The following is a 24,541-nucleotide window of genomic DNA, read 5'->3' as shown; positions in this document are numbered from 1 at the left end:
ATTTCACACCAAAATGCAAGGCCTTCCTCAGTGTGGCATTGACATAACTCTGTGTGTGTGTGTGTGTGTGTGTGTGTGTGTTTTACTATTATGAAAGGTTTTTGACCCTAATTGGTATCTGCTTTTTTTTAAATTCAAGTATAATTAGCATGCACTGTAATATGTTTCAGGTGTACAATATAATGATTCAACAAGTACACACACTTCCCAGTGCTTATAGCAATAAGTGTACTTTTAATCTCCTTTACCTATTTCGCCCACCCCCCCACCCACCTCCTCTCTGACAACCAGAAGTTTGTTCTCTGTATTTAGGAGTCTGTTTTTTTGTTTGTCTTTTTTTTTTTCTTGTTTCTTAAATGCTACATAGGAGCTATTTTTTTATAACCAAAATACACTGACAACACATGCATTGTTATTTACCATGTCCAGAAGCTAAACAACCAAGGTGAGCAAAAGGATGAGTCCCAGGTTAATGAAAAACAAGGCTTTCCTTCCCTCTTTCTCCCTCCTCCCAATTCTCCACCTGAATCCCCCAGTGACAGATGTTGAAGGACAAATCAGAGTACCTTCCTCCTGCACTGTAAGCCCCTTGAAAATGAAACATCCCAGTATTTTTAAGAAATTGAAGATCTAGAAAAATGTTAATTAAATTGTCAAAAAGCTCCTTGCCTCATTTCAGTGCAGTGCATAACTAGGTAGCCAGAAGCTATATATAGCATCAGAGTGCTATTCTTGGCTCTTAATATAGTTTTAATTATTTAATTTACACAGTGTTTCAAACAGTGAGGGAGAAAACTAGTTGTGACCGGGTCAGAACAGTCAGGTACCACAGAAATCTTGCAGTGTCTCTCTCCAATCCTCCTCATTTTCTGACACATCTCCTATCTGTGTCTTGGAAATATTCTACATCATACTGCAAATGACAAGTTGTAGAGAAGTAGTAGATGTCAGACTCACCTATATTAAAGCTATCATTCATCCATCCATCCATCCATCCAATATTTACTGAGCTCCTATTTAACAAGTGCCAGGACTGCACTAGAAGCTAGGGGAGCAGAGTGGAGTGGAATGATAAATCATAAACTGTGATTCTTGCCTTAGTGATGCTTATTGAGAAGGAGGGAGACAAACATGCAGAGACACAATTAAAAGGACTTTCAGCAGTACAGGCAACTGAACTGCCATTCCCCAGGGTGCCTAGCCTGCATGTATACACCAGACACTAAGGGCTAGAGTTTCAATGCCCAATTCAGGGACAAGAAATGTGGCCTTGGCTTTGCTTAAGGCAATGACCATAGACCCTGCTTAAGGGAAGGTTCCTCAGGGGTCTTCCCACACTTAAACCTGGAAATAGTACAATAAAAACAAAAATATTTTTTTTCTTGCCTGGAAGGGCAGGGAAGTAGTGAGAAGCGTTAAGCTCTGGGGATCTGGGTATAAGTTAGGAATGCCCCTGGGATAAACCAAAACTGCAAACCTGTCCCACTCTTTATGTTAGGGATTTGAATTGATAGTGCTGATAAGATTTGGGAATCCCAGGGCTAGAAGTGAACATAATTTTTCTTTTTCTTTTCCCCTGGGCCATTGGAACCACTGGCATACTGACAGAAGCAAATTAAAATTCTATAGGGAATGAAAAACCATCCTGTTGAGCATAAATTCACAATGAAAAGCTCAAAAAGTCGCAAGAAGAGATAGACCACAAGAAGGAAGGTCAGCAGATGTAACAAATAAGGACTAGAAATAAGAGAAAAATCTAGATTATAAAACACAATGGTTACAATAAGAAAATTAAAGAAAGAATAGAAGCCACCATGAAAGAAGAGACAGCTTTAAAAACCAGAGACAGACTAGAAAAGGAAATACAGCATCTAGAAATGAAAAATATAGTCTTGGAAACTATAAGTGGTTGGATTCAGTAGCAAAGTAGACAAAGTTGAAGAGAGATTCAATAAACTGGATGATCTAAGGATTTGAAAACCTAAGTAAAATGAGGAATTTTCTAGATAACCTATAAATTATCAGTATGGACCAATAGAAAACTGAAATCCCTAAAATTTCTAAGGACATTGAATCCACAATTTAAAAGAATCTGATAACCAGAAACCACTAATACTAGAAGGTTTTGCTGATGAGTTTTAATGAGCATTCAAGTGAGGTTATCTTTAGGGGCACCTGAGGGGCTCAGTCGGTTAAGCATCTGACTTGATTTCAGCTCAGGTCATGATCTCAGCGTAGTGAGATCAAGCCTTGGTCAGGCTCCATGCTGAGCCTGGAGCCTGCTTAAGATTCTCTCCTCTCCCTCTGCCCCTCCCCACCCCCAGTCACACTCTCTGCTCTCTCTCTCTCTAAATAAATGACAACAACAAAAACAGGGGTTAACTTTAGGTTATAAAAGCTGTTCTAGAGAATAAAGATGTAACCTCCATCTTACACAAACTATGCAATGAAATTGAAAAAGAAGGAATAGAACCCTGGACAAGGACCATATAAGAGAGAAATATATGAACCTAAGTGCAAAAATACTAAAAATTTGAAAACAAAGACAGCAAGCTAGAATAGAATTATTTCAAGAATGTAAAGTTGTTTTAACCTAGGAATGCTATTTAGGATTTCACCACATAATTTATCAAAGAAAAATAAAACAATGATTATCTCAATAGATACATAAAAACTATTCAATATAACTTAATACACTGGGGAACAACAAAAGTGGCTTTATAAATCAATGAGGAAAGATGTGCTATGCAATAAACAGTAATCGGGAAGAAAATGTCTCACATGAATAGAATAGGATCCACTGTCTTTTTTTTTGTCTTTGAAATATATTTTAAATAAAAACAATATTTATAGGGGATCCCTGGGTGGCTCAGCGGTTTAGCACCACCTTCGGCCCAGGGCGTGATCCTGATGTCCCGGGATCGAGTCCCACATCGGGCTCCCTGCATGGAGCCTACTTCTCCCTCTGCCTGTGTCTCTGCCTATCTATCTATCTATCTATCTATCTATCTATCTATCTATCTCTATCTCTCTCTGTCTCTCATGAATAAATAAATAAAATCTTTAAAAAAAAAAAAACAATATTTACAGAATGTTACAATAAACGTCCAGTTAGCAGTAGGTTCCAGGGTGGCTCTGAACACCGGGAGCAGGTACCTCTGTCTACCCAAGTGTGCTAAGAGAGCCTTCCAAAATGTCATTCTTAATGCTATGACATGAATGAAAAAGAGGCTCCTGAAAGAAAGAAGAGGGAAGGTCTTCCAGATGAGGAAGTAGCAGGTGGGAAGTCATGACAAGGCAAAGTGCTTGGGAATGGGAGCCGCCTGGAGTAGCCACGAAGCGGTAGGAGATACACAAGGTAGTAGTAAGAGATGTGGCTACAGAGGAAGATTTGGCTGGTCTTGGCTCTAGGTCAAGATTTGTTATCTCTGGAAAGTTAAATGCTCCCCGAAAGCTCCTACTTCTATCTAGACTGTCATTTCCCTCTTCCAAACACAGTCAAACACACTTTTTATGTATCTTTCCTCCTGAGACCTTCTTCCAGAGGTTGCAATGTATCCACTTTTAGAGTCAAAAATTTCATTTTTGGAAAGATCATCTTAGCAATCATCTACTAGTCCAGTCCCCTCATTTTAGCCATCCAAGAATGTAAGGATCACTTTGATGACAGGCCACTCTGAAGGTTTTTATCTTTGCAATACAAGTCAATTCAGTGGCTTTCTGGGAGAATTGATTCCTAGAGAAGATTTATGAAGGAGTCAGGGGAAAGACTGTATCAGAAGTAGTTCATTTTTCATTGGTAGAAAATTTCATGAAAGTAACACTGTCATATAGGCATATGGGTGCTTAATATATTATACATTATTTTGATGGGTTCTTATAAAAATTAATAAAAGAATTTGTCTCTTGAATTCATGTTTTGAAGAGTGAGATGGGAAGCCATCTCCTCCCACCCCTCGCTCTGGGAATTTTTATCACAAATGAGAGAAGAATTAAGATGAAGGATACATAAGGCTTGGTGCAGAAGATGGAGTGACATTGAGGAGGTGAGAGGATTCAAGTCCAAGTGACAAGGAGGAATGAGTGATCTGGGAAGAAGCAACAGTCTGCACAAGGAAATGATGATAAAGATTTGGGGCCAGAGTGTTGAATTTCAAAATGTGACTACACATTCCAAATCAGTTTGATTCATTCCCTTGCCCCAGCAACACCACTTGCAATAGCTCAAGCAAACATAATCAAGTCTTTCTCAAGGATTCTCTGTAGTGTTTCGAAATTTGGTTTCTTAATTCAGCTCCACCTCCCAAGGAAAATGTGGCAACCTGAAACATGAAGTCTAACACATAGTGTGCCCTCACTTTGGGGAAATGCTCTTGTGTTTCTGGTCTTCTCTTTCCCTTCTCATTTTGGTTGAAACCTTTGTGTTTCCTGATCCTCCAGGTCATGCTTGAGCCATGGGTAAATTAAAACATCCAGGAAGAATCCATCTAGTTTATAAGACTGCCATCACCGGAGGTGATATGTCCAGCTGATACTGGCAGGTGATTAGTGTGAATGATAGCATCAGTCTGGATTTGCAGATGGGGATTGAATTGATTCCTTCATTCCTTCCTCCAACAATTAGTTATCCAAAGAGTTCTGGGCTCTCTTCATGCTATCAAACTCATCTTTGTATTTATAATTAACATCCGGAACTATCTATTTGCATGGAATGGACCCTTTACTTCCTGGGTTACCAATCTTGTTCCTATTTTACACAATTTTGAGCTAAGGTCACGTTGGACAACACAGCAGCTCATTGCTCATCTCTTTGAGCAAACCACACAGTGTCAGAGATCAAGGCTAAAATGCCCGCTATCTTCGCTCAGCCACCCAGTTTCTTTCCTGACTTGGCAAAAACACCAGCATACACTACAAAGCATTTTATACATTTCTGCTCATTCTCATCCTTGGTTGTAAATATTTATTCATAGCAAATAGCTCAGTTCTCTTTTTATTCCCCTATTACTCATGGACATATCTGTATCTCTCATTAGTTACATGTTTAACAAAACCCAAGGGAAAATGTAATCAGAAAGCTTGCATTACAATCCTGTGATTTATTGTGTCTTCAATGATGCCTTCATATTTCAAAGCCAGTTACAGAAACAAAGCCTGTCTCTGTTTCAAACTATCCCGAAGATTGACACAGTGTCAGTTGTTTGCTGATTGGGTGTGACTGTCAGAAACTAAGCTTAGTTTTGCCAATGCCTGCGTTGGGAGTTCACTCTATGTGAATATAATGATGGGTAATAGTTCCCAAACTGTGTAGAAAGTGTTCTGAACAACTCACAGTTGACTTAATATGCACCATTTAGGAAAAATGAGCAGATCCTAATATACAGACATGCCCTGTGTGGGCTTGTGGACATATGAGCAGGAAAGCTTTATGAGTAATGTTTATAATTCATACACACTAATGATGCCTTCAGCATGTCTGAGAACTTTTAACTTTGGAACGATCAGGTTTAGGCTGTGGAGCAGTGTCTGCATCTCTCTCGTGGAAGCAAAACAGTAATGTTTTATTTTTAAAGTAAAGTTGAGATTCGGATTTAGAGGCATGAAAGGCGTCTTCGCCTTAAGGGAATTGACAGATCTGGGGGACACTAGACTTGGGATACATGGCTATATTCTTAAAAGCAGAGGATCTTTGGGCACCTGGGTGGCTCAATGGGTTAAGTGTCAGACTCTTGATTTCGGCTCAGGTCATGATCTCAGGGTTGTGAGATCGAGCCTGTGTGGGTCTCTGTGCTCAGAGTGGAGTTTGCCTTAGAGTCACTTATCCCCATAAGAGCAGGTAATTTTTGTCAAGGATTTAATAAGTCTTTTTTTTTTTTTTTTTTTTGCCTTCTGTGTTGCAAGAAAAAAAAAGGGCATGTTTTACCATGTTTTTAAAAACAAATGACAGAATTTGCGAATGAAAGAATGTTTGTTTGGGTACTTTTTTTTAATCCATAAAATGGAAAAGCAGATTGACTTCCAGTGTCTATAGGCAGATCCTAATGAATATAACAGGATTGCCCTTCATCTTTAAGAAGCCCTCTAGGAATTTCTTCCTGAGCTGGCTTAGAAAGATATTTTTACCTTCACTATAGCTTCTTTCCTGTGGGCACATTTCTGGACAGCCGTGTGATACGGTGGAGTGGGACAGTGTCTGAATGGTGAATGGCTTGCATTCCTTGCAGACCTGGACTCTGCCTTGTTCACATGATACAGCTTTGTGCAGCTTCTCTCGTCTCCTTGGATCCTTCTTTGTCAGATGGTGGTTGGAACCTCTCAAATCGTGGAATTGTTGTGAGGATTACATGAGACTTTTTTTTTACTTAAAAATAGAAAACATATGCAAAATATACAATATTATGTAACATTTAATTTTAATATACAATATCTATTTGTTTTTGCATAAATACGTTTTATAAATAAGTATATAAATAAAAACATTTAGTATATTTATTAGTAAAAAGCCCAGCCGAGTTTCGCCAGCACTCTGGAGGCTCACCAAGTGATGTGTCCCAGCCTGCCTACCCGCACAATGGACTTTTTCCCTGCAGACTTATCATTGGACCCTGAATGGGTTTTTAGAACCTATGTTTATCTCTGTATACAAGTGTATCTACAATTTTACTCTTAAATTCCAATAGCGGGATCCCTGGGTGGCGCAGCGGTTTGGCGCTTGCCTTTGGCCCAGGGCGCGATCCCGGAGAACCGGGATCGAATCCCACATCGGGTTCCCGGTGCATGGAGCCTGCTTCTCCCTCTGCCTGTGTCTCTGCCTCTCTCTCTCTCTCTCTCTGTGACTATCATAAATAAATAAAAATTAAAAAAAATTAAAAAAAAATTCCAATAGAACATTCTATATGATCTCTCTTGAGACTCTTCTTAGCCTTGTAATGTGCCCTTCCAGTCCTGTAAATAACATTCTTTTCTCATATGACATGGCTACAATCTGTTGTTATAATAACTTATGCAGAAATAATATGTATCACAGAAGAAAATTCTACCGACATACAATGTATAAAAATAAATACAATTCCTCTTTATCAAAGCTTCTCTAGTGTAAAACACACACACACACAAACAGTTTTGGAAGCTCACTGGATCACAGCATCCTGGTGTGTTGGGAAGAAGAGAAAAACTTGGCTTGTTAGAAGCAGATATATGCCTTTGATCATTCACTTCACAAGTCGTAGAGCATATTATAATGTTCTCCTCAGTGAATTAGACCCATCTTACCTTCCGTGGTAGAAATAATTTGCATGTCATACATTTATACACCTGCAATTCCCACTTAAGATCTCCCTATTGCTGGCTACTCGCAGCTACTCATACCACAATTATGCTTCTTGAATAACTAAAGTTTCTCACACTTGGAAAAAAAAGGGGGATGGGAGGGCCAATTTGCATTTCTCGCCTGTCACATTATCCTATTACCTTGTTCCTGCACCTGCTCTGTACAAACACAATTGTGATTCGGTCCTAATGGCCAATTATCATTAGCTGATGTGAGCTTTTGTCAGACAGCCCTGAGGGGCTCACCACACCATGGATCCCAGCCCTAAAAGGATAACATCCATGAGTATCAACCACAGTCTATTTCAAGACTTAAATGGCAGAAATCTGCCAATATAGATGAAAGGTAAGAACCTGTGCATCCTATTTTTGCCCCTGTTCTCTTTACCCCCAGCAGCTCTGCTCGAAATGGCAGGCAAGGTTTCTGTGTCCCATGCCTGTATCTGGATAACCCTTCTGGGTTGTGTTGCATGATGCCATATGTTTCTGTCCCAAAATAGTGCTGAGGGTCCTTCTGAAGGAAAACCATCTAGCAGCTCTCTGCGTGTCAGTGGGATGGTTGGAAAAGGAAAAGTATGCTTTGCAGTTTAACATATTTTGGCTCCGATTTTTAACTGGCAAAGTGCTAATTGTGTAACCTGGGAAATTTATTTAATCTTACCCAGCTTCTGTTTCCTGAAGCATAAGATGGAAATAATAGTTTCATTTTATGGTGTTGGCATGATAGCTAAATAAAGGGATAGATAATATTCAAATACATACACGAAAACGTCCCTCATACACATTTGTCATTATTGTATTAATCTTCATAGGTTAGATTAATCTCCAGCTCAGAACAGCACAAGTTCATTTCTCGTACTGCATGGCCTTGTGGGTTGGCAGGTAGGTTCTGCTCACTTCAGAACACAAAAGAAAGCAGCTGCTATCTCGAACTTCAGCTCATCACTCATAGGTTACAATTGGCCACCTGGTTCTATCCGTTACCCTCAAGGGGAGTTAGATGTATAAATTGCAATCCTATCATGTACCTGAAGATAGCGAATCAGAAATATATGGAGAATAATACGAATGCCCACCCACAATATCTATCTTACAAAAATGAGTCAGTTCTCATTAACAATACAGTGTGGAAATCCTTCCAAACCAATTTGTTAAGATAAAACTCATTATTTTTAGTGGCATCATGCTTTAAATATACTGTAATTTATGCAACCGTTTCCTTATAAGTGGACTTTTTTTTTTACTTTATTGCAATATAAACACACTTAATGTCATCTCTGTGTTCAGGTGCTTCTATAAGATAAATATCCTGAAGTGTCTAAATCACCAAAATCAACCTGTTTCTAAGAAGAAACATAAGGTTGTGTTTATACGGCTATAAATCTCATTTAATATGGGATTTATGATTTGGAACAAAATGTAAAGAAATGGACTACTTTGGAACATCAGACTTCTTAGTTACTAATCTTTAACAATTCTTGGGGTGCCTCAGTAGGTTAAGCATCTGCCTTCGGCTTAAGTCATGATCTCATTGTCCTGGAATCCAGTCTGGAGTCAGGCTCCCTGCTCAACAAAGAGTCTGTTTATCCCTCTGCCCCTCTCCACCCAACTCATGCATTTTCTCTCTCAAATAAATAAAATCTTAAAAAAAAAAAAATTCCCAACCTCTACTTATTGTATCCTCTGTCTTCCCCTGGACATGAACAGAAATACCTGATCCCAAATTTTAAAATGTAGACTGAGAGCCTTCCTTGGGTATCAGCAATATAGACTGTAAAGGTGCTTGACCTAACAAGACCTAACAGAAAATGCCCTACCAGACTGCTCTTTCCATCCCAGCAACAAAGATTAGAGTCCTTCTAACCTCATGGCGAAGTTCCTCTTCTTTGGACTTGAGAACTAGACCACTCCAGTCCTCTTCCCATCCATGGCAATGCAAAAAAAGAGAAAGAAACATTTCTGGATGACACTGCCATCAAGCTATAGGAGTACATGCCTGACAGTTGTCCTTCAAATCACCTCTTTCGCCACCTGTTTTGTCTAAATGCTTCCAATCTTCCTTTCTCATCGGGTTGCTATCTGCTAAGTGTTTGTAGAACAATTTGCACAGAACAACCCCTTAGTAAGCATAATTACCATAAGCCTAGAAGGAAAATTGCTCTCTATTCAGTTTTAGAAGAAGAAGAAGAAGAAAAAAGCAAACCCTTAGCTAAGACAAAACAAAAATCCCACAAACACACACACAAAACTACTCACACCATTTAGATGTCTCAACTATATTTTTAAGAATTCAAGTTCTAAAAACAGACACATGAAATTGTTTCTTCAAAGCAACTGTCCACCGACTGCTCTCTAACCTAACCTGCCAGGTTAGGTTAAGAAATAATAAGAGAGGGACGCCTGAGTTGCTCAGTTGTTGAGTGCTTTTCTTCGGCTCAGGGTGTGATTCTGGAATCCCGAGATCGAGTCCCACCCACATCAGGCTCCCCATGAGGAGCCTGCTCTCCCTCTGCCTATATCTCTGCCTCTCTCTCTGCGTCTCTCACGAATAAATAAATAAAATCTTAAGAAACAAATAATAAGGGAAAAGCTAAGGCCAGAAGGAATTTTGCAATAGGCTCCTAAACACATTTTCAAGAACATGATGGGAGACACTCATCTTTTAGGAGAATAAAAGTTTGCCAGTCATGCAGCTGCTTACTAATGTTTATGGGAGTGACATTCAAAATCTTAATAACTAGATTTTCAAGTGTCAGAAAGGATACTCAACCTACTAGAACAGATGCCAGCCATAGTGATGCCTACAGCTGTACCAGTGCACGGGGCTGGTAGGAGCTCTACTAAACGTCACTGTGTTGTCTGAAGAATTTGCACTGGCCTCCCACAGCCAGCTCTGCTTCTGTCTCCTTGCTCAGCATACAAATGCATTATACTAAATATAAAAAAGCCTGGAAGCTGTGTTCGCTTCTTAATGAAAGTCTACTTCCATTCCATTCCATGCTTCCATCCCGGCATCTGCAAACACAGGAACACACACGCACACGCACACACACACACACACACACACACAGGAGTGGCAGTAGTGGAGCGCAGTTCTATGTCGTAACCGCTTAGAAGTCATTTTTAACACTGTTCTTAAGTTTGTATTTTGTAGATGAGCTTATGGTTCTGGTTTTAACATGGGACACATTTAGATCAAACTTAGAACAAAATGGCTATGTTTCTGAAATTAGAAATATAACATACTGCTAATATTTAGAGAGTGGATTTTCTATGGCTGCTGTCACAAATTACCACAAAGTTGGTGGCTTAAAACAACAGATCCTTATCCTTCCACGGTTCTGGGGACTGTAAGTCCAAATTTAAGGTATGGGCTGGGCCATGACCCGCCCCCCCCCCCCCCAGAAGTTCTTTGGGAGATTCCACTCCTTGCCTTCATCTAGCTTCTAGTGACTGTGGCATTTCTTGTGGCTACCCCACTCCAGGCTCTGACCTCAGTTTTTACATTGCCTTTTCCTCTCCTACCTGTGTCTCCTTGTCACTGTGTGTCTCTCTTCGGTGTGTCTTTCATGAGGACACTTGTCATTGGATTCAGGGATCCAGGATGATCTTTTCATTACAAGATGCTTAACTTCCAGGGCACCTGGGTGGCTCTGTTGATTAAGTGTCTGACTCTTGATTTCAGCTCAGGTCCTGATCTCAGGGCTGTGAGATGGAACCCTGTGTTGGGTTCTGCGCTGAGTGTGGAACCTGTTTAAGATTCTCTCTCCCTCTCTTCTCTGCCCACCCCCAACTTGAACACACATGCTCTTTTTAAAAAAAATTATTTATTTATTCATCAGAGACATAGAGAGAAAGAGACAGCAGAGACACAGGCAGAGGGAGGAGCAGGCTCCATGCAGGGAGCCCGATGTGGTGATGTGGGACTTGATCCTGGGTCTCCAGGATCACACCCTGGGCCAAAGGCAGGTGCTAAACCACTGAGCCACCCAGGGATCCCCCACATGCTCCCTCTCTTAAAAAAAAAAAAAAAAAGTCTTAACCTCATTATATCTGTAAAGAACCTTTTTCCAAATAAAGACATATTCATGTATTCCAGGGATTTGACATGGATATATACCTTTTGGAGGGCCACCATTCAATTTGCTTCAGGGATGCTAGGAAGAGAAAGCAGACAGTTTCCTAGCTGGCTTAGTCGGTAGAGCATAAGACTTTTGATCTTGGAGTTGTAAGTTCAAGCCTCATGTTGGGTATAGAGATTACATAAAAATAAATATAAAAAAAAGACGGGGGGGGATGTAATGGGTCGCTTGAGTATAAATTGAAGAGAAAAATGGTGAGGAAGAAAAAAATTTAATCTTTCTGTGCATCAAATATGTGTAGTGATATTTACTTAAGCTCATGTCTCTTTGAATGGCTCCACTGCTTTGCCTTCTTTTGACATTAATATTTTGTATTTCTAGTCTATCTTTCTCATAAGAGTTAAAGCACTTTGTGAGTATTTCCAAATTTCTATTCTTTGATTTTAACTTCCGTTAAGCCTAATAACTGTTGAGCTTTAAAAAGAGGTTGGCCAGAGACAAGCAGAAAGCACAACAAAATCTGAGCTGATCACACTCGGTTTCTCACATTTGACCTTGGGGAATTTTAAGGTTTATAGTTACCTTCATGTCATCATAATGGTGGTATCTTCTAGAAAGCCCAGTTTTCACATGCTGCTTTTCTGGGTATAACACTCCTGTCGGGCTAAGAATCATCATAGATCCCCACCTACCTACCCCATCACCATGAATTCCACTTAGCCTGTGACCTTGCAGGTTCTCCACGCGGCCACCACCTCTGCCACCACCCCTCTACCCCCCAATACCTCAAGCTGACTTTCCCAGGGAAGTCTTGCTTCACCTGCTCCATCTTTTCCACATTATTCTGCAGAATTCCCTTTTCACATGGCTCCCACTCAGATATTAAATGCCTATTTCTCCCTGGCTGCTCTGAGCTATAAATTTGCACATGTTTCAGCTGGGTGGGTTCTGTTTCTCTTTCTAAAATATTTTATTTATTTGTTTGTTTGTTTATTTATTGAGAGAGAGAGAGAGAGAGAGAGAGGAGAAGGGCAGAAGAAGAAAGAGAATCTCAAGCAGACTTCCCATTGAGTGCAGAGCCCTGACTCGGGGCTCGATCACACGACCTTGAAATCATGACCGGAGCTGAAATCAAGAGTTAGCCACTTAATTGACTGAGCCATCTGGGCGCCCCAGTCCTCTTGGTCTTATAGGTCCTTCGTTGAGTGTATCTTCTCTCCTACTAAATTTTAACCTCTGTGAGATCAGGGGTCCTGTTATTTACTTTGGAAGCAGAATGTATTCCACCGGTAGGCAATTAATAGTATTTTGGGGCCGATGCCCCTGGGATGCTTCTCAAACCTTACTGTGCCTCCAAATCACCTGGAAGTCTTGCTAATATGCAGGTTCTGGGGTAGAGCTTGAGAGGCTGCATGTCCCCCCAAGCTCCCAGGTGATCAGGATTAGCTGTTTTGTGCAATTGTACTTTATGAGTAGAGGTCTTAGGGTCCCAAACAAGTTTCAAGGAGAGGATCTACAAATTAAGTGTATCCTAAAGAAGAGATGGGACCAAGATTGCCATGTAGATAAGTGACGCTGAGAGGGACCCCAGGAGAGTTTTTCCCACTTGGATCATTTGAGTAAGAATCCCACGCAAGCTCCATGGGCCCTGCGTTGAGAACCTCTGTTTTAGGTGGCATAATGTTCTGCACTGTCTTTCCTTTCAATGTTCCCCTCCTTCCTTGTCCTTTTTTTTTTTTTAAAGATTTTATTTATTTATTCATGAGAGACACAGAGAGAGAGAGAGAGAGAGAGAGAGAGAGGCAGAGACACAGGCAGAGGGAGAAGCAGGCTCCATGCAGGGAGCCTGACCTGGGACTCGATCCTGGATCTCCAGGATCACACCCTGGGCTGAAGGCGGTGTTAAACCGCTGAGCCACTGGGCTGCCCCCCTCCTTCCTTTTCAAATTAAAAAATCCCACAAAAAAAGCTTTTTCTCGAGAATGCTCTCAGATGACAGGTTTCTTTCATTATCCACGCAGGGAGATGATTATTCATAGCCACAATAACGCTGGGCCATAATTGCAAGGATCATAATTAACAGGTGTGTCTTCTGGGATGACACAAACCCAGACTCCATATAAGGTATCTTGTGGCCTTGGGAGCTATAGGGACATTATAGTAATGGGTATCAGAGGAAGGCTTTGCTGAAGTAGTATTCCAGGTAGATAGGGCTTCTCAGCTTCCCAGCTCCACCTGAGATGCTAAAATCCCGACGTCCTTTAAGACCAGCATGGTCTAACAGAACTTTTAGGGATGATGGAAATGTTCCGCCCTGTGCACTAATACAGTAGCCACTGGGTACATGTGACTATGGGGCATGTGACCGGTGGCTGGTACAACCAGGGGACTGAGATTTAATTTTATTTAATTTTAATCAATTTAAGTATAAACAGCCACAGGTGGCCAGTTAGAAGCTGCAAACTCGAGAAAAGCAGTTTAAGGAGATGGATCGCCAATGAAAGGAATAGCACTCAGAGGTCTACCTTAGTCTTTTTAATTTGAATAAAGAGCCCCCATAACTGCGGGGCATCGCCTTTAATATTTGAGCCCAAGCTGGTGGTTGTGTCTCTGTGCTATGCTGCTTGGCCAATTAAAATAGAGGCCCCCAGGGATCCCTGGGTGGCGCAGCGGTTTGGCGCCTGCCTTTGGCCCAGGGCACGATCCTGGAGACCCAGGATCGAATCCCACATCAGGCTCCCAGTGCATGGAGCCTGCTTCTCCCTCTGCCTATGTTTCTGCCTCTCTCTCTCTCTCTCTCTCTCTCTCTCTCTCTCTGTGACTATCATAAAAAAAAAAAAAACCTTAAAAAAAAAATAGAGGCCCCCAGAGCCTGTAGGTCTGGTTTAGTGTTCAGTGAGTGCATAAAAGATTGCAATGGGCTTAGGACCATATGGCGTTTATGCAGGTCTCCTGTTCTGACCTGTGAGGCATGCAGCATAGGTGGGAAAGGCGTGCAATTTTAAAAAGCCATTTAAGAAGAGATGTGTCTTTTTCTTTTCTTTTCTTTTCTTTTCTTTTCTTTTCTTTTCTTTTCTTTTTCTTCTTTTCTTTTCTTTTCTTTTCTTTTCTTTTCTTTTCTTTTCTTTCTTTTCTTTTCTTTTCTTTTCTTTCTTTTCTTTTCTTTTTTCTTTTCTTTATTTTTTTCTTCCAGGAAGTAGTTAAGTGAAATGGTTTGGGAGAGGGATCTGAGCATTTGAAAAAGAGGGTAATGAATGTTTTCCTATACCACAGTGTGGTAAATTCTATCATATACTCCACCAGCATAAGAAACGGGGCCTCTGCTATAAGATAAGGCTTATAATTAGCCAGGGACCTAGTGACATGAATCTGACATGAGAAGATACAAGTGAGATTTACCTGTGGCTGGTTTGGCTGGTAACCTAGGTGAGAAGGGGGGGGGGTCCCTAAAGGCCCAATGGACACCAGGAGAGACTGGTGTCATTAAAGGGCACTGGACACTTGAGGCCCCTAACCACTCAATGAAGAAAAAACTGAATGTGCTGATTTCGTCAGAATATCTTGCAGTTGAGAAGTGGTATCAATGATGGAGCAGTACAATTGCAATGATCAGAAGCTTATTATAACACAGTAATTTAATATCCCCAGGGGAGTGCTGACACTTTTACCTGGGAGGGGAACCCTACGTGCAGTTTGCCCCATTGGAGGAGAGACAAGCAGTGACTTGCACTTCATGGAAGAATCAGTCACAGGGTATTATGACATTAACTTTAGGGAAGTTCCTAGAAACAATAGCAGTGATAGTGCATCCTTTAACACTATTTTAGTGGGCTAGGACAAAAAAGAGAAAGGTCGTGGCTCATAAGGAATGAGGTGTGGTGGGAAGACAGAGGCCGGATTTATACACCCCTGGCTGTAAGCACCTGTTTTCACCACTTATGCTTTGCATCAAGATCACCCCAAGGGAGCTTGTTAACGCTACAGATTCCCGGCCCTACACTTACCCACTAAACCAGAATCCCAGTGCTTTGGTTCCCCCACACACACCCCTATTTTTTAAATAAGCACCCACGGTGGATGGTTAGGATTTGAGGCTTCTCCAAGCCTTAGTTCTCTGAAAGGTGATGTAGGATTCACAATATCTGAGTCCAGACTACTGTAATAGAGTGTGACTTATTTATTTTTTTTAAAGTGCACAACAACAACAACAAAAAGGGCTCAGCTTGTAGCTGTTATTACCATGGAGCCCTGGGTCTGCCTTACTTAAGGCGACGTTCTGTCTTTGGAGATCTCAGTAGATGTCATTCGCCTGGCTGAGCCTTAGCCACCGTGCTCAGACAGCTGGGGAACCTTCAGCCACGTTAGCTGGGATCCCGGAGCCGCAAGTTGTTGTTCCTGAGGATTGATAAAAGCAGCCTTTTCTCTCTGTTCCTTGTTCTTCTTAAGTTTTAAGGACACCGGTGGAGGAAGCGCCCCCCTCCCTTCTCCTCCCTGAAGGTGGGGGAGTTTCTACAGAGGGTGACAAGATCAGTTGTGTCCTAACAGGTTGCCAGGTGCAGGGAAAAGTCCAGGGGTGTGGGCAGGACCCCCCAGAGGAGGGTCCTGGGCTCTGGCCCCCAGGGAGGCGCGGGCAGCAGCAGGGCTGGAGCGCAGCAGCCGCCTTCGGTGTGGCACGTCTTGCTTTCGTTTGGCAGAGGGCGGCTGGAAGGAAAGGGGGAGGAGGGGGAGGCTGGCATCGCGCCCCGGAGCTCGGAGGAGTGAGGGTGCAAGTCGCCGGTGCTGGGATCTGCGGAGGGTGGGGCTGCCCGCGGGAGGCGGTGCCCGCGAGGCCGCGTCCCAGGTGGGACCGGGGCGCCTCCCGGAACCCTCCTGCGGCCGCGGGGCTCCCACTGGCTCGGCGGCGAGGTCGAGCCCCTCTCGGCGCCTTCCCCGGCCCGCCCCGCGGCGGTCGCGATGCCGTAGGGACGCGGGTGCGGGGGGCCGGGGGCCGGGGGCCGCGGCGGGGCGGGCGCGGGGGCGGGGGCGGGGGCGCCGGGGCCGGATGGCCGAGCCCACGCGCGCCGCGGAGCCGGGGAGGTTCGCGCCCCGCTCGCCGCGCTGCAGGGAGGGCGCGGTGCCAGCCGCGAGCGCCCGGAGACCCAGAAAGAAAGCTTTTTATTTGCTGAAGATGAAGCCCCTGAAGGAGCCCGCCCCCAACAACAACGTGTCCTTTGTGATCCATTGTCAACTAGGCAAGGAGATCAAACACATTTGCAGCAACTGCAGCCGGGGGGAGGACGCCCGGGACGGTGAGTGCCGGGGCCCGACGGGGCGGCGGCGAGCGCTGGGGGGCGGGGGGGCAGGGCCCAGTTTGGGGGCGCAGCCGGCGTGTCTGCCTGGAGAACTGCGGAGCGCTTGGCGGAGCGCTGCCCTGACCCGAGCCGGACCGCAGCCGAGCACAGACACCGATGCACGGATGGATGGATGCATGGATGGATGGATGGATGCATGGATGTCTTTGCTCCTTCCAGGGAGGGGTTTGCAACAGTGAAATGGGAAGCTCTGGGATTTTCTCCCGCGAAGGTGGGGTTTGGGGGTGATGGGTGGCTGTCAGGGGGGTAGCATCACTCGCCTTAGAAAGCTGGTGACACCTGCTCGCCTAGCTTTCCGGGCTTCTTAGCTCTTCTCCCTCGCATCCTTGCATTAGGATAGGGCTCTGCTGGGCTGCGTTACAGATGTGCGGCTCGGGTGGGTGCACTTTGGGGAGGCGGTTCGGCCTCGGCCCCGGCGCCCCGAGACTTGTGGAGTTGGTGAATGATGTCTGTTTGGAGTAAAACATGGCTGTGATTTTTTGGGGGGGCGGGGGGAAGCGGGGGAGCGCACGCAGCTGCTGCCCCTCCTGGAATGGTGCCTAATGGGCCCAAATGTGGGAGGTGGGGGAGGGGCTTGCAGCGGCTTCCAGGTGAGCCTGGGAGTGTGTGAACCCCGGAGCTCCCCCCACCCACCCCGCCCCCAGATGGGATCTGAAGGGAGGTGGTGACAGGGCGCCGGGCTGCCGGCCACTCTGGGCTCAAGGAGCCAAGACCGAGGAGGGACCGCTCGGCGCGGTCCAGGCTGAAGCCTCTGCAGATGTGGAGGCGACGGTGCATTTCGCCGGAGCCTCCGGGCGGCTCCGAAGCAGCTCCCACAGCCCACTCGCGAGGGCCACTGAAGGTCGCAGAAAAGTTTCAGGCAGCAGATTTTGCAGAGAAAGCATCAGCTCCCGGCCAGCCGGAAGCTCCTGGCTCCAGCACTCACCCGCTCCTGGCCCGGCTGACACTCACCTGCGCCTGGCCTGGCTGACACTCACACCTGCTCGGGCAGGCAGCCTTTCCTACCAACCAGGCGGGTTGAGCTTGTTCCCTTTGGAAGAACAGGTCTTGCTTAGGATCCCTCTATTCACTGTCTGCCTCTGAAGTGCAGAGTAATGAAGTGACGGTGGCTTGGCTAATGTCTTCGCAAAATTAGAGTCCTGCCCGCGTAAATTATACTTTTCTTTGATTAAACTGTAAGAGAGGCTATGGAGGATGACACTAGGCATCCAGGAGGAAAACTGGAGCCACAGTCGAGCACACCAGTGCTGCTCCTGCTCCATGTGGGGGAGGACATCCTTTTATGAGAAGCGAACGCTACCCGGCATGTGTTGGGTTCTTTGGTTACTGTATAAACTGATGACACTTCTGGAATATAAATGGATGAACAGAATGATGCAAAGCCAGACTTTTACCATATACTGTAACAGAGCATGGGATGCGGGCTAAAATTGTTAAGATATTTATTTGACAGAGGACAGGGCAGGAGAGGGGGAAGCAGGCTCCCCACTGAGCAGGGAGCCCAAGGTGAGACTCTCTCCCAGGACCCTGAGATCATGACCTGAGCGGAAGGCAGACCTTTACCAACTGAGCCACCCAGGCGTCCCTAAAATATTTATGAATGAATCACTCTGTTGACCGAATTGCTCCCCAAATTGGCTGCTTCTACAACCTTGGGGATTTATTTAAATTAAGACTTGTAAATGTTGCTCCAGTAGGGAAAGGTCTATTTCTGCACTCAAGATTGTGGTTCCATACGTAGTTATACACACTGTCATGGGTAAATGTGTCGGTGTACACGGTCAGCGGCGGCAGGCATGTATTTTAGCCTATAGCACAGATCTCTGCTTGTAACCTGCATCATCTCTACGGTCCCAGATGCTCTGGAATGTCTTAAGGAGCTACCCATGGATGTTGGCCTGTCTTCTGATACGACTAAAGGATTTAATTCAAAGGGAGACCTCGTACGGTGGTGCCCACACTGCTAATCCTGCCTTCCTCGTGTGCGGTGCGCTCCCTTTAGTCTGTAAAATAGAATGAGGTCAAGTGTTTAACCCTTCTACTTTTACTGCCAGAGCCCAAAGCTGTACCGTCAAAGGAAAGGAAGTTCAAATTTCCTTTCCTGCAAAGATTAACCTTGCCTGATGGTTTGTCAGGAGTGAATGTTCTGTTAGATAAGTTCTCCGGACGCTATTTTCAATTTGACTTCTCTTTTCTGTATGCCAGGAGAGCCAGCTACTTGGAAGGAAATGTGTAGTGAAGATTGTAGGCACGCAGGCAGATTTGGTAGGGCTCCATAGAGGAGGAGGTTTCTTGCTTTGTGTTCAGCACCATAAATGTGTCTGGTTTCTCACTCAGCATTGAAGAGGCCATTTAGTGGCAACCAAGGAAAATTTTGGTCCAGCTGGAAAGCCTTCACTTGAGATTTTACATTAGCAGAATTTTACAGAGGCCTTGCCCACTCTCTCTCTCTCAATTTCTTTATATATATAGATAACAGTTATTTTAAACAGATTTAAAAGCAAATTTTAGTAACTCGCAGTTTAAAGGCAACCCATAACTAAAAGTATTTGGCTAATAGAGAACACACTTTAAAAGGAAAAAAGTAAAAAAATAAATAAATAAATAAATAAATAAATAAATAAATAAATAAAAGGAAAAAAGTATTCCTAGCTAGTTGAACATTTATTAAAGGTGAAATTACATTTTAGCAATTGCCATTTTACTTAAGAGTGTCAAAAAAAAAAAAAAGTTCCTGGTATCCACTAGCTAGTATTAAAGATGCTTTGCGGGATCCCTGGGTGGCGCAGCGGTTTAGCACCTGCCTTTGGCCCGGGGCGTGATCCTGGAGACCCGGGATCGAATCCCACATCGGGCTCCCGGTGCATGGAGCCTGCTTCTCCCTCTACCTATGTCTCTGCCGCTCTCTCTCTCTCTCTCCCTGTGTGACTATCATAAATAAATTAAAAAAAAATAAATATGTTCTTCTCTAGGATTTTGATGGAATCTTGTCTCACATTTAGATCTTTCATCCATTTTGAGTTTCTCTTTGTGTATGGTGAAAGAGAGTGGTCTAGTTTCATTCTTCTGCATGTGGATGTCCAATTTTCCCAGCACCATTTATTGAAGAGACTGTCTTTCTTCCAATGGATAGTCTTTCCTCCTTTATCGAATATTAGTTGACCATAAAGTTCAGGGTCCACTTCTGGGTTCTCTATTCTGTTCCACTGATCTATGTGTCTGTTTTTGTGCCAGTACCACACTGTCTTGATGACCACAGCTTTGTAGTACAACCTGAAATCTGGCATTGTGATGCCCCCAGATATGGTTTTCTTTTTTAAAATTCCCCTGGCTATTCGGGGTCTTTTCTGATTCCACATAAAGAAGATGTGGTTTATGTATACAATGGAATATTGCTCAGCTATTAGAAATGACAAATACCCACCATTTGCTTCAACGTGGATGGAACTGGAGGGTACTATGCTGAGTGAAGTAAGTCAGTCGGAGAAGGACAAACATTATATGTTCTCATTCATTTGGGGAATATAAATAATAGTGAAAGGGAATATAAGGGAAGGGAGAAGAAATGTGTGGGAAATATCAGAAAGGGAGACAGAACGTAAAGACTGCTAACTCTGGGAAACGAACTAGGGGTGGTAGAAGGGGAGGAGGGCGGGGGGTGGGAGTGAATGGGTGACGGGCACTGGGGGTTATTCTGTATGTTAGTAAATTGAACACCAATAAAAAATTTAAAAAAATTAAAAATAAATAAATAAATAAAGATGCTTTGCTGACCTTACTTCAAGTAATCATCTGTTTTGAAAAAGTTGGAGAATACAATTCACCATTAATGCTCAAAGATAGGTTTGCTTCTTTCATTTTTGCTGTTTCGGTTACAATACTGAAGCCATTTTCAGATAAAGAAACAAGCTTCCATAGCATTTTGGTGCTAATGGCCAAATACACAGAGCACATACAGGGTAGAATAAAGATTCAGACCCCTATCTTTGAAATCAAGGTGCTCTCTACTATGCCATCAAACTGTTTTTTTCTTAAAGTGTCACCCACACTGAATGTAGAAAGTTAGGTGCTATGGTGTGTGTATGCATGTGTGATATACAGGTGCAGTCTTTTTTTTTTTTAAGATTTTATTTATTCATAAGAGACGCAGAGAGAGACATAGGCAGAGGGAGAGAAGCAGACTTACTGCAAGGAGCCTGATGTGGGACTCGATCCCTGGACCCCAGGATTACGACCTGAGCCAAAGGCAGACGACACTCAACCACTGAGCCACCGAGGTGCCATCTTAATAGACCAGGTTTATTGGGATATGGAATTAGAAGGAATTACAGAATTTTTTAGTACACTTAAATTTTTTTTAAAGGTTTTTGATTTACTTATTCATGAGAGACACACAGAGAGAGACAGAGACACAGGCAGAGGGAGAAGCAGGCTCCATGCTGGGAGCCCGATGTGGGACTCGATCTCAGAACTCCAGGATCACGCCCTGGGCCAACGGCAGATGCTCAACCGCTGAGCCACCCAGGCGTCCCTCGCTTAAGTTTCTTTTATCTGCCTTATCTACCTGACAGAGAAGCTGGAACTGGGGAGGAACAGAGGGAGAAAAACTTTTAGCCAAGTGAATTAGAAGTAATGTACATTGTATGGCCACAAGAAATATGGCTAAATCATCACTGGAGTTACATTGGTAGTCAATACAAGAATATGATTTAGTTTACAAGTAAAAAATCAACTTCAGGGAGGAATCTATCCCAGAAGGCAAGGGATTTCTGGAATATAATTTGACACATATTTTCTATTCTCATTTGAATTCCTTTTAAATCTATTAAGAGTGAAGGATTATCACAGGAATTACAACATCATTAATCATTCCTAGGATGTCATTTCAAGTAAATTTAATAGAAACAAGACATTTTAAACACTTTAGAAATATTTTAAACAGATTTAAAACCAAATTTAGTAACTTGCAGTTTAAAGGCATACTTTACAAGTAATCAAATGATAGATTTAGAAAGAAGATCTATTGATCACAGCTGCTACTCAATGCCTTTCACGTGTGATTAATCAATATTTCAAGGTGGCCTTCGTTTTACTAAATATAATTTCTATTCAAATATTCATACAGAGATTCCCGAATCCATTGACTCACTAGACACATTTCCAAATTTCGTCTGAGGGATTGCAAATACCGTGTTTTCTCGTGAATTCTAATACGAACTTTTAGAGTGACAATGATTTGTCATAGTACTTCCCGTTACTGGCTACAGGGTTCATTCTGCAAGACAGCCTTTTGGAAGAGAACGCCTTTTGGGTTTCTGTGGGTCAAATCCTTCATTTTGCAGAAGAGAAGATTGAGGTGCATCATGATTATGTGAGCAGTCCTTCATGCCCCAACCACCATGTGGTGTCAGGGCTAACAGACCCTGTTCCTTCATGAAGGAAGTAGTTCCCAGTAGCAGTCTAAGACTGGTTACTGGCTACTCCACTCACTAGCTGAGTGACTGCAGGATACGACAGAAGTAACTTCTGTATGGAATTGTGTGGATTAAATGAGATAATTGGTACAAAGCGTGTAGTGTGGTGCCCAGCAAGAGAAGGTGCTCGAGAAATGCTAGCTGTGATTATCATCATCTGTATTGTTACTACCGAGTCCAGTTGTGTCTTGGGTTTTTCCTCCTGTTCTCCTGTGCTGCTTGGCCTCTTCCTTGAATTGGGTCCAAAGTGAAACCACCCATTTCTACTCTCTATTTAACGGGGCAAACCTACATTTTTAATAAGGCAAGTGAAGGTGAGACTGCAGAAGAGCCCCTTCAGCATTGCACAAGTCAACAGTATTTTGTTATTATTGTTGTTGTAGTCGTTTTAAAGCTTTAATGGTGGGGTGCCTGGGTGGCTGAGTCGGTTAAGCCTCTGCCTCCAGCTCAGGTCATGATCCCAGGGTCCTGGGATCAAGCCCCACGTTGGGCTCCCTGCTCAGTGAGGAGCCTGCTTCCCCTCTCCCTCTGCCTGCAACTCTGCTTGTGTTCTCTCTCTCTGTCTTTCCCTCTCTCTCTCTTTCTCTCAAGCTCTCTTTCTGTCAAATAAATAAATAAATAAAATCTTTAAAAAATAAATAAAGCTTTAACGTCATGACCAGTAGGTTCTAGGTAAAAGGGCTCATGTGTATATCTAAATTTACAATGACTAGGCATTTTGTGGTTCATCGAGTAATCAAAAAAATGGTCAAGAGGAGAACCAGTTGTTTCTCTGGGAGGAAGGCCAAGAGCTGAAGGAAGTAGTAGCTAGAGAATTTTATCGGCAGGGGTCTGATGGACCCCTCAGTCAAAGGGACAGCTCTGGAAGACTTGGGGATACAGGTTGGAAACTGCTTCCTTGAGGTCAAGAGAGCCTAGGACATGCTCTGACTTGAGTGGAGTGTAGAGGTTGTGTGTAACCCATGTGACCCTGGGAAGAAAGCACCTGTTGCAGCAGTAGGGAGAAGAGGTATGGAAGGGTTCAGCAGGATGTTGGGACTAGTGTACAGAGAGGAAAATCCTAAAGCAGTTGGGCTCTTACATTCTGTTAGAGTATCCTGTACTCAAACAATGAAGTTGTTGATTCATTCTCTTACAATTGTTTATCAAATCAGCAGCTTGAGTGTGTAGGGTCCCCTCGGCTTAGGGGTAGATATCAACAGGTACAACAGCCCATTGTTACCCTCGAACAGTCTGAACTCTAGTGAGAGCAGCAGGAGGTAAACTGCTGAATCACCAGAGGAAGCCATAAACTGTGTGAGTAAAGCAGGAGGGCTTCCTAGAGGAGGTGATATTTGAAATGGGACATAACAGAGGAGTCCTTTCGGGAAGGGAAAAAACCACACACAAGCGATTGAAGCTGTCAGAGAGCATAGCTTGTTCGGGAAAGGGGAGAAGTTTAGTGGGTAGAATTTGTGAAACGTCAAGGGGCGGGTGGAAATGACCTGACTTAGTTTGGAAATATATGCTGGGGAAATTCATTTTCTTCCGGCAATATGTTTGTGAAGCATTTTTTATGTGCCATGTCCAGTATTAGGAATATAAAAATCGGTAAGACCTTATGGTCTCTGCCCTCAGATACCTGATGAAGCAGTAGGGGGAGAGAGGTAGACAAATGCGCATGCAGAAGTTTTAAAAATGTTTGAGAGAGAAAGGTATTGTTTTAGGGGCAGAAAGTGGAGAGTGGTCAGTCCCACCTTGGGTCTGAGGAAGGTCAGGAAAATTCTGGTACAGTTTATGGAGTTTGGATTCCATCACTGGAATCCAGGATCACTGAGGGCTGCATGGGACTTTTTTGTTTGCTTTAAAGAGTCTGTCTATTTATCTCTCTTTATCTACTTATATATCCATTTAATTATCTACTTATTTATCTATTTATCTATCTATCTAGAGTAAATGCAAGCAGGGGGAGAGAGAGAATCTCAAGCAGACTCCACACTAACCACAGAGCCAGACTCAGGGCTCAATCCCACAACCCTGAGATCATGACCGGAGCTGAAGCCAAGGGTCAGATACTTAATCTGCTGAGCCACCCAGGTGCCTCTGCACAGGAGTTTTTAAGCAGAGGTGGTGTGACCGAGTTACCTTTCTAAAACTATGATATGGAGAATGGTACACAAACACAGAAATAGAAAAGGATAACAGGCCACTCTGAATTTATCATCCCCATTGCCCCACTCCTGTATTATGTCGAAGCACATACGAGTGGGTTTTTATGATGCTGTTGCTGGCAGTGCCTAGGCAAGGACCAGACAAGAGAAAGGGC

At 43.5% G+C, this 24,541-nt stretch overlaps 1 protein-coding gene across 8 annotated transcripts in view; it reads left to right on the top strand.

The window, feature by feature from the left end:
* PHACTR1 (phosphatase and actin regulator 1) overlaps positions 1-24,541 on the top strand; it is a 562,807-nt gene that overhangs the window by 293,147 nt on the left and 245,119 nt on the right. The window contains exon 1 of one of the 8 annotated variants that reach the window (XM_077886027.1): positions 16,445-16,699. The exons of the other annotated variants lie outside the window; for them this stretch is intronic. Coding sequence (XP_077742153.1) covers positions 16,453-16,699 — 247 coding nt within the window. The 5' untranslated portion in view covers positions 16,445-16,452. Of the gene's footprint in view, positions 1-16,444; positions 16,700-24,541 lie in introns of those variants that run through there. 8 annotated transcript variants of the gene reach the window in all.

Source organism: Canis aureus, chromosome 37 (assembly GCF_053574225.1).
Source record: "Canis aureus isolate CA01 chromosome 37, VMU_Caureus_v.1.0, whole genome shotgun sequence".
Lineage (NCBI taxonomy): Eukaryota > Metazoa > Chordata > Mammalia > Carnivora > Canidae > Canis > Canis aureus.
This window is presented reverse-complemented; position numbering and strand designations above follow the sequence as displayed.